The sequence below is a fragment of the Scedosporium apiospermum genome (assembly GCF_000732125.1).
Source record: "Scedosporium apiospermum strain IHEM 14462 chromosome Unknown SEQ_SAPIO_0136, whole genome shotgun sequence".
Classification (NCBI taxonomy): domain Eukaryota; kingdom Fungi; phylum Ascomycota; class Sordariomycetes; order Microascales; family Microascaceae; genus Scedosporium; species Scedosporium apiospermum.
This window is the reverse complement of record NW_015971837.1, coordinates 21,942-32,567: the sequence shown is the minus strand read 5'-3', so window position 1 is coordinate 32,567 and position 10,626 is coordinate 21,942. Positions and strand designations below refer to the sequence as shown.

At 47.1% G+C, this 10,626-nt stretch overlaps 2 protein-coding genes across 2 annotated transcripts; one reads left to right on the top strand and one right to left on the bottom strand.

Annotated features, from left to right (window-relative positions):
• Positions 1–1,816: 1,816 nt before the first annotated feature.
• On the bottom strand, positions 1,817–4,265 carry SAPIO_CDS9304 (putative C6 transcription factor; the record flags this gene model as incomplete). The annotated part of the gene is made up of 4 exons (XM_016790737.1): positions 1,817–2,378; positions 2,440–3,224; positions 3,293–4,143; positions 4,208–4,265. The coding sequence occupies 4 exons, from the start codon at positions 4,263–4,265 to the stop codon at positions 1,817–1,819; spliced, it is 2,256 nt and encodes a 751-aa protein (XP_016639627.1).
• Positions 4,266–5,318: 1,053 nt separating this feature from the next.
• SAPIO_CDS9303 (Multidrug resistance protein 1, 2, 3 (P glycoprotein 1, 2, 3)) lies at positions 5,319–9,916 on the top strand (the record flags this gene model as incomplete). The annotated part of the gene is made up of 11 exons (XM_016790736.1): positions 5,319–5,447; positions 5,666–5,675; positions 5,755–6,445; positions 6,525–6,804; positions 6,864–7,010; positions 7,068–7,830; positions 7,924–8,093; positions 8,180–8,709; positions 8,777–8,892; positions 8,948–9,138; positions 9,230–9,916. The coding sequence occupies 11 exons, from the start codon at positions 5,319–5,321 to the stop codon at positions 9,914–9,916; spliced, it is 3,714 nt and encodes a 1,237-aa protein (XP_016639626.1).
• Positions 9,917–10,626: the final 710 nt, after the last annotated feature.

Sequence of the window (10,626 nt, the reverse complement as noted above, 5' to 3'; positions counted from 1 at the left end):
TCTATATTTCTATTAGTAATTCTTTTAATATTACTATAAAATTCCTTTTATATCTATTCCTTCTAGAATTCTTTAATAAAATTCCTCTATAAGGTTTCCTACTAATATTATTATAGTAATTATTTTAACTATTTAGATATTTCTATTTTACTATAATATTTTTAGCTAATATAGCTAATATAGTTAGTTTAATTATTTTAGATATTATTAGCTAAATTATTTTAGATATTATTAGCTATTTTAGCTAATATTTCTAGCTTACTTAATATTACTACTAATAACTATAATATAAGAGTTCTAATTATTTTAATTTTAGTTATTTTTTATTATTAAAATTATTTATTTCCTAGTATTAGCTTACCTTATTTCCTATTACTATAGATACTACTAGTTAAACTAAGCTAGGAAAGTTAAAAGTTAATTTTTAGTTAAAATAGTTTCCTTCTTTTTTTCTAGTTTTTTTATTTTTTTTTTTTATTTTTCCCTATTTACTTATTTTATTTCTATTTTTCTAAACCTTTTTATTCCCTTTAATTATTTTAATTTCTTTTCTTTCTTTCTTTCTTTTCTTTTTTTCTTCCCTATTCCCTTTTTTTTTCTTTTCTATTCTTTCTTCTTTCCTATTATCTACTTCTTCCTTTTATTTATATTTTAAGTTTTTACTTAATATATAAAATAATAACTTAAAAAAAGTATATAATAATAAAAAAGGAGATATTAAAAAAAAGAAAAATATTCTTATATAACTATAAAAATAGACTAAAAAAACTTTATTTCCTACTATAAACTATAATTATAATTATTTCCTTTTTTTCTTTTTTCTAAAAGGAATTCTAAAAGTTTTTCTTCTTTAACTAAGTTATTAATTATATTTTCTACTAGTAATTAGTCCTTCTTTTAAAAAACTTCTTCTTTATCTTTTATAGATCTAGTCTAGCCCTATTTCTAGATAGTTCTTCTATTATTTTATATATAAAAGTATTCCCTATTTAATATTCTTATAATCTCTAGCTTCTTCCTATTTAAAAGCTTCTAATAGTTATAATATAGTTTTATTTCTATTAATTAATTATTTCTAATATCTTATTTTTATTCCTATAGGTAAAATTATAATAGCTTCTTATAAAAACTATTTTTAACTATTTAACTATTTATTTTTTATTTTTCTTTCCTTATTTCTTATAGTATTTTAGGTAGGCTATACTACTCTATTTTAATATATATATATATATATATATAATTAAATTTTATAATAACTTTTTTTATTTTTATTTTTATAATTTTAAAGTAAACTATATATTTTTAGTATTATTACTTTTTTTTATTATTTTTATTATATAAAAAAAACTATTAACTATAATATTTACTAGTTAATAGCTAGTAAAATTAACTATAGAAGAACTAGCTTTACTAGTTCTAATATAAGTAAAACTTAAAATATAAAAAATAGCTTTATTACTTTTTTTATATACTAGATAGATTAAAAAAGTAATCTAATTATTTATCTTTATATCTCTCTTATATACTTTTTATAGTAATATAACTACTACTATTATAAGTAACGACGTGGTCCTTAGTATTACTAGTACTCTTACGAACTTCTGATATAATAATATTATAAAATAAATTTTAAATTTTTATTATTTATATAATATTTTAATTTAAAAAAATTAATATTTAAATATAATATTATTTTTATAAATTTTAAATTTTAACTTTATATAATATTAAAATACTTATAAAAACTTTATTATATATTCTAAATTCTTATCTAGTTTTAGAAAGTCGGTGGTTAGTGACTGGTTACTACCTTCTTCTATGTGTCTTCAAGCATCCTCATAATGGACTGGTTCTTGTTGAACCAGTCCCAAAGTTGGGCTCCCGAGAGATCCATCTCCATGTCCACATCCCTACTAAATGCCGTGGTCTGCAACGCCGTAGGCCCGACCAGCCCATCCGCAAGCCCCCTCCCGTCCCCATTCACCTCGCCGTGCGACGGCATTTGACCAAGTGCATCTGCAGTATTCGTCGTCCGCAGGTCTCCCACAATTCCTCCAGAATCCAATGAATCGGGTCCGGGACCGTTCGAAGTCGTGCTGGCGAACGCATCGACACACTGCTGCCGAGCCATTGACCACAGCATCCCCCCCTCCCCACCGTCCGAACGGGATTTGACCTCGACGTACTTAGCCGCGACGTCATACAACGCCTTGAAGAGGCGACGTTGCTTGGCACATGTATTATGTGCGTGGGAGTTCGATGTAGACTCGAGTGTCTCGACAAGACCTCTCATGTGCTCGAGGTCTGAAGCCTCGGACGTCTCGATGATGTGGCAGAATAGGATGATGAAGGGGATGAACGGGGACTGGATGATGGTCCTACATCTCCATGTTAGATCGATCTGGTCGAGGACGGAGGGCGGAATCTTCAATCACGAACCAGTTGATGTATGCTTCAAGGAACACCGTTTTCCCTCGAGCCTTGATAACCACGGCGACGCACTGGTCGTGTTCTTGGAGCGTATCTCTGGCAGCATCGATGCATTCTTGACAAAAAGCGGACGTCGAGGGCTTCTCCGGGGCGATGCTCCGGTAGATGAGCGTAAGCATGGAAAGGCCGATGACTCGGTCGGAACGTCTTGCTATCTCGTGGTAATCTAGCCCCAGCACTTGGCCTTTGCTCGCCTCGTAGTGGTCCTGTAGCCAGTCAGACGTCGGCGTTGTCTCGAGGCGTGATTGGGACGAGATAACTTCACGATCCCGGGCAGGTGGCCGGGACAAACTCACGTGGATGTCTTGCGCATGTTGCATGGCAGTTTTTAACTCGGCCGCAAGAGCCCGAGCACGAGACGTTCGGATGTGCGGCGGTTGCATGAGGGCTCCTGGACTGTAGATCTCGTCGTATATCCGGCCCTGTATACTCGCCATGTTGATCCAGCCGGGGGCGAGTTCGGCCAAGAAAGAACCGCCGGAACGCTCCATACCAAGACGGGTCAGGGTGATGTCCTGGTCTCGAAAGGTCGATGAACGACCCAGGCGTAGCGACAGCATCTTCTCAGTCATGTATATGGTCCAGAATAAGTTTCTCTTCTGGGCCTTTTCTTCGGGTCCCTCCATGTCTGCGGGCGCGTTATGTTGCAAGCCAAGAGCTTGTATCATATGCGAGGCCGAATTGATGAAATTCCAAGCGGCAGATGGCTTGCTCTTCTGGAGGCAATACAACGACTAGTAGGTATGGTCAGTCGGAGCTGGGTCTTTCCTTGGTTCTCGCGAGAAACAGGCAAACAACTTACCGCCATACCCATTGCATATACGAAGTCCATACTTGTTTGCTGATGAAAGCGAAGGTTGGCAAGGACAGTCTCGAGGTTCGCCTCGCATATGAAAGCCTGCCCGTAGTAGTCTTGCTTCATTTCTTCGTCGGTGACGGCTTTGGAGCATTCGCAGAACAACCAGTAAAGACCGCAATGGACGATGATCAAGTCGGCTTCGGTGGCTGGACCAGGCGATGCGATTTTAATAAAGTACTCGCTGAACTGGGTGGGCCTAATAAAGTCGCCCAGCCACAGCATGGCCACTTGCGGGCATTCCCTGGCCATACGCAAGCACATGAACACCTTGTCGATGGGTGGCAAAGGAAGGTTACGGGTCGTCGAACCGAATGGGATCTCCTTGGCAAGAGGATACAGTCTATCGACCGTATCAGACTGTTGTTTCCCAGACTGAACGGCAGCCTTGAGGCCGTCAAGGACGGCTTCCATCTCTTGCGCGACCTCAGCGTTGGTCGTGTTGTTAACGGCCTGCTGTAGAAACCGACCAGCGAAGACGGCGTGAGCGAAAAGCGACGATTCACCCTCATATTCCGCTTTGGAAGAGTCGCGCTGCACCTCACGGACACCCTCGCCGGTGGGGTTATAAGGTAGGGCCCCTTGGTTTGGTGTGGAGCCGAGTGAGGAGGAAGATGGTGTTGGTCCGAACGAGAATGGCGAGCTGCGTTCCTCCTGGCTGGTGTCGATAGGGTCTGCAAAGTCGAGGGGTTTATAGGTTCTATTCTTGGTCGGCTCATGACTCAATTGGCTCATCCTCTGGCTGAGCTCGTCGATTTTCCTCGATATTGCATCCAATTTAGAATCACTTGATGAATCTCAGCATGGTGTTTAGCCTTGAATGGGGCTTAGTAGACTGTTGGTTATCTTGCAGTTACTTACTATGTGTTCGAGACCATGACTCGCTGCCGCCTTTCTCTAGGCTTGGGGCCGGGCGCATATGAGCATTGTGTCCCAGCTTTAGCACAGTGAGAACACGGGCTCGCCCGGTCGCATTTCACCTGGACGAGAAATTAGACACTGATACCCACGTATCGGTGCATGAGGGACGGAGTCTCATCTTCACCTTACGTTGGCGACATCGATGACACTACTTTCGAAGAATGATCAGCCACATGATATGATTTCTATTTCACATAAGGTAGGTCCATTGGTAAGCTCACTGCTAACTTCTCGGTTGCTGTAGGAGTCTGTTCTTCGTCTTCCTCAGCCCGCGAGAATGAGACACCTGGTCCTTCTTCCATCGAGAGTGAGTGAGTGGGTGGGGCACGCAGAGGCACTGCCGCCCGGTACATGTACGTCGTGTTTTGGTTGGCGTCAATTGGTCACTTGGTCAATTGGTTCTTCTCGCCGTCCGAAAGCCTTACAGGCGAGCGAGGCGTACAAGGTCAGGAACCTGCGTTAGTATAGGCAAGAGGCACCGGAGCCTAGATGGGATATTGGGATCCGAAGAGATAGCTACGTCATGTGGGCCTTAAAAGGCCTCGGAGCCCCAGCGCACGCGACCTCCGAGTCTCACTTCGCTACGGGCGCCGTAGCGACGGCGAGGCTTGGCGCTAGCCCTCGGAACTTCGGAGGCTCGGAGGCTCCGCCCTCCGCACCACTGGCGGACTGTGAAGGAGGGCGAACATCACGATACCTAGGATCTTGACACCGGGCGTATTAACCTCCAAGCTCCCGAGGCATTAGAAAGCAAAGGTGAAACGCGTTCTGGCAACGCAAAAGGATTCGGAGATGTTTTCTATTGAACCCAAAACGTTTCCTCCCTTTTCTCATTTTCTACATATTCACTCCTCTTTCCCAATCGCCTTCTTCGTTCCTTCCAGTCGCTTTCTTCTCTCCTTCTAATCGCTTTCTTCTTTCTAATCACTTTCCTTCCCTAATCTTTTTTTCTCCTAACAACTATCTTTCATTAGAACCGGCAAGCTCGACATCTTGCTTCAAGTGTCCACTCGTTTCTTCCCTTTGTACACTATAACACGGAGCGAACAAGATGGCAGCGTCTTTGGGCCTTCGAGAAGGCGAGAGTGCTGCTGGACTAGCCAATGATTCTCAAATCCCAATCAAACCTGAGAAAGAGAATGTCGAGTCCCCCGAGAAGAAGGTCATGAATGGCTTCCTAGTAAGTCTGTCCGGAGAGTTGATGGCTGCGTCCTCATCTCTATGAGTAGTGGCTGACGAGTCGGGACGATGTATCTTACAGAGAGTTTTTACTTTCGGCGATACCAAACTCTACATCCTCGAATGCATTGCTTTCATAGCTGCTATAGTGTCCGGAGTTGCTCTCGCCATGGTGAACTTGGTCATGGGACAGTTCTTGACACTGCTTAGCGACTTCAGCTTCTCCGAGGTGAACTCAATGCCAGGCAATTTTATGTCCGCTGTGCAGACGTCGGTGTAAAAGCATTGTCCCTCTTGTTTTCTTCTAGACGATGGCAAGGGTCATGCTGATGCAGTCAAAAGTCTCTACTTCGTTTACATAGGTGTCGCCCGTCTCGTGGCTACCTACATCTATGCCTCTCTCTTCACCTACGTCGCGTATCACTTAACCCGCAACGTCCGACGAAGCTATCTACTGGCTGCTTTAGGCCAAGAAATCGCCTACTATGACCAGGGCACCTCCGGCTCCATATCTCAGCAGGCGACCACAAACGGCAAGCTCATCCAGTCCGGCATCGCAGAGAAACTCGGCATCGTCATCCAAGCCATCTCCACCTTCGTGGCGGCATTCGTGATCGCATTCGTCACACAATGGAAGCTAACTTTGATCCTCATCTTTATGGTGCCAACTCTGCTCGTTGTTCTCGGAACGGCGGGTGGTATCGACGCCATGATCGAGACCAGGATTTTGCAGGTCTACGCCCAAGCCGGTAGCTACGCCGAAAACGTTCTCGGAGGCGTCCGGACCCTTCAGGCCTTCAGCCTTCGACCGAGGGTGATTGCTAAGTATGACTCTTACCTCCAGGATGCGTACACCCAGGGAATGAAAAAGAATAAGCTATACGGCGTCGTGTTCGGAGGGCAGTATTTCGTCGTCTATGCCGGCATGGGCCTGGCCTTTTGGCAGGGCACCGCTATGCTTGACCGCGGAGAAATTTCCAACCTGGGAACCGTCTTTGTGTCAGTACCTATCCTCTCGCAAGCCAGCAGCCAGACCGTCATTTCGCTATAGAGATCGAGGGACTAACTAAGATATCAGTGTTCTCTTCTCCGTCATCCTCGCTGCGAGTACGGTCATGCAAGTAACGCCACATATGGTCACCTTCAGCCGCGCGGCAACCGCAGCTTCGGAGCTGTTCGCTCTCATCGATAGGCAATCCGAGATTGACCCCTTCAACGAATCGGGAGACAAACCCGACGAAACTGCCGGCATCATCGATCTGCACGGTATCAACTTCAGCTATCCTACCCGTCCAGATGTCGCCGTTCTAGAGGACTTTACCTTGAATATCCCCGCAGGCAAGGTCACGGCGTTGGTGGTGAGTAGTTCCTGATCCTAATCTATCGTGGAAAGCTCTAATTAGGCGTTGGGGAAAAGGGACCGTCCGGCTCAGGAAAAAGCACCATCATCGCCCTGCTTGAGCGGTGGTATAACCCCCATGCAGGCAGCATTCTCCTGGATGGCAAGGACATCGGTCAGCTCAATCTCAAGTGGCTGCGGACCAACGTCCGTCTAGTTCAACAGGTATCTTACCCAAAGCGCGTGCCCCAGGTTTACAAGACACTTCTCTAACGAGTCTAGGAACCGGTGCTCTTTAATGGCAGCGTGTTCGAAAACATTGCCAACGGCCTCGTCGGCACACAGTGGGAGGGAGCATCGCAAGAAGACCAAATGCAGCGCGTCCAGGAGGCCGCGAAGCTAGCCTTCGCGCACGACTTCATCCAGAATCTGCCGCGAGGATACTACACACGAATCGGCGAGAGAGGCGGCCTGCTCTCGGGCGGACAGAAGCAGCGGATCGCGATAGCCCGCAGCGTCATCTCCGAGCCCAAGATCCTACTCCTCGACGAGGCGACTAGCGCGCTCGACCCGCACGCCGAGGGCATCGTCCAGAAGGCCCTCGACAGCGTCTCTAAGAACCGGACGACCATCGTCATCGCGCACAAGCTGGCAACTGTTCGCAACGTGGATAATATCGTGGTCATGTCCGAGGGCAAGATCATGGAACAGGGGCGTCACGAAGAGTTGGTGTCTAGGAACGGAATCTACGCTACTCTCGTCAAGGCCCAGGATCTCGCGCCGGCCAACATTCAGAAGAACCGCGGCTCGGGGGGCACAAGCACGTCCGATGAGGCCTCGGAAAAGGGAGGCGATCGTGTCGATCGCGTTCAGTCTCTTGCCGGGATCCAGATGGGCGAGGCGCGACAACTAGCTGCCAAGGACCCGGAAGACCACAGCTTGTATGAGAAGACGGGCATTATCCACAGCATTTGGAAGCTTCTGAGAGGGACGCCGGATATCTGGCCTTGGTTCGCGGTCACAATAGCCACATGCATCGGAGGAGGTAAGTGGTCTCGACTGAGACTGGCTTCCCCAGCTCCAGCGCCGAAGAGTGTTACACTGCCGTTACACTTGCTCACCGCGACGTCACTCGCAGCCGCCGTCAACCCTGGGCAAGCCCTTTTGCTAGGCAACATCATGAGCGTCCTTACGTCTGCAAACATAGTCGCTCGCGGCAATTTCATCTCGTTGATGTTCTTCGTCATGTCACTCGGCATTCTCATCATATACTTTGCCATGGGCTGGTCAACCAATACTATCGCACAGGTGAGAGCTACCATGTCTTTGGCGCGGGGAGAATGCCATTTCCAGTCTCGCATCACTATTCTGACCACGAACGTACTGCATCCTAGGCTCTCAGCAGGAAGATGCGACGGGAAATCTTAGAGTCCTTCCTCCGGCAGGACCTCCGGTTCTTCGACCGGCCCGAAAACACGGTCGGCGCACTCATCAGTCGCCTCGATTCCTACCCGCAGGCCATCGTGGAGTTGATGGGTTTCACCGTCGCCATCATCCTCATGTCGGTGATTAATATCGTCGCGTCGAGCGTCCTGGCCATCATTGTGTCTTGGAAGCTCGGGCTGGTCGGTGTCTTCGTCGGGCTGCCGCCCATGATGCTAGGTGGCTATACGCGCGTCAGGCTCGAGACTAAAATGGAGGACGAAATAGGCCAGAGGCTGTCGGCTAGCACTTCAGTGGCTTCGGAGGCGGTCATGGCGATCCGTACCGTCTCTTCGCTCGCCATCGAGAGCACTGTCCTAAGGAAGTACGTCGACGAGCTCGACCTCGCGATCTCTCAGGCGAGCGGGCCCATGTTCCACATGATGACCTGGTTCTCTCTTACGCAGTCCGTCGAGTACTTTGTTCTGGCCTTGGGGTTTTGGTGAGCCTTCGCTTCCTAGTTTTGCGGAGTCATGTGAAGCGACTCAGCTGATTAATTGTGCAAACAGGTGGGGATCGAAGCTGATCAACGACGGGGAAATCAGCTTCTATCAGTTCATCGTGTCGTTTATGGGTGTTTACTTCTCCGGCCAAGCCACTGCGTTGGCTTTCAGTTTCGCCAGCAGTGAGTCCGGGCGGGGCTCCAAGCGTGACGGGATCGAGTTACTGACAGCGTCCAGGCTTCACCAACGCGAACCAAGCCGCCAACTACTACTTCTGGCTTGCCGGGCTCAACGGGACCATCCGTGAGACTGACGACAGCCGCAAAAAGGGGCCCGAGAGCGGGTGCCGCTCCTACGACTTCCAAGACGTGAATTTCTCATACCCCCTGGCGCCGGACAACCAGGTTCTCAAGGGTGTGTCTCTGTCAGTAAGTGCCTACTGTGCTCGAAGGAAAGCAGCCCTGTACCCCTTTTTGGGGGAGGGGGTTTGAAACGTCTTCACTAACACTAATGCTTTAGATTCAACGAGGCGACTTCGTGGCATTCGTGGGAGCCTCAGGTTGCGGAAAGAGTACCATGATCTCGCTCCTAGAGCGCTTCTACGACCCGACAAGCGGCGCCATCATCATCGACTCGACTGCACCCCTATCGTCCATCAACCCGCGTCTGTACCGGGAGCAGGTGGCCCTGGTGCAGCAAGATCCGACGCTCTTCCCAGGCACGATCCGCGAGAACATCTCGCAGGGGGTGCCGAATCTAGGTGCGACGGAGGCGGCGTCGGACAAGGCGCTGGAGGAGGCGTGCCGGATGGCCAACGTGTGGGACTTCGTCTCATCGCTGCCCGAGGGCCTCGACACGCCGTGCGGGGCGAGCGGCAGCCAGCTGTCGGGGGGTCAGCGGCAGCGCATCGCCATCGCCCGCGCGCTGGTGCGCAAGCCCAACGTGATCCTACTTGACGAGGCGACGAGCGCGCTGGACACCGAATCGGAGAAGCTCGTCCAGAGCGCGCTGTCTGAGGCAGCGTCGTCTAGGGACAGGATCACCATCGCTGTAGCGCACCGTCTCTCGACAGTCCGCGATGCCAACTGCATCTTCGTCTTCCACGCAGGCAAGATTGCGGAGGCCGGGACACACGGCGAGCTGGTTGCGAAACGGGGGATGTATGCCAAGATGTGTGAGGCTCAGAAGCTGGACGGCGCTGCATGATTTCTTCCTCGAGAGCGTCCGACGTTGTAGTGGAAGGTTGTTAACCGAGACTCTGGAGAACGAGTGTTACACGAAAGGAACTACTAGCTGAAACACTCACAAGCTAGCAGCTGTCAGGACCGGCTATGGCAGAACTGGTGGAGCCAGTTCTGGCATGGGTAGAACCCAAGGTATAAGAAGTGGCTCTACTACCTCCTCTACATACTAGACGGAGAGAAAAGCCAATCCATTATCTATCTTCACATCTCTTATCGTACACTTCTTACAGTGACGACGTGACCCTTAGCATTCTACCAGCATTCCCAAGGACTTCTGGCGTAACAGCGAGCGAGTATGTTGCGGGTCGCTGAAGTAAAGGCCGACAGAGGAGGAACGATTCCTCACAGGACAGCCAAGGCCTGCTACTATTCCTTGTATTAAAAGCACGTGCAACCGGCTAGGCGATAATTCGTATAAGACGACAGTAATTATAATATAAACACTAAATAACTACTACTTTAACTTATTTTAAAAAACTATATTATAAAGTTTATTTAAAATTTATTATATATTATAATATTATTAAATTTTTAAATTAAAAATAAATTAATTAATAATAATATTTATATATATATATTATTTTTATATATAATTATAAATAATATATATTATATATAAAATAAAATTATTAAATAATAAAAAAGTAATAATAAAATTAATTTTTTTAAATT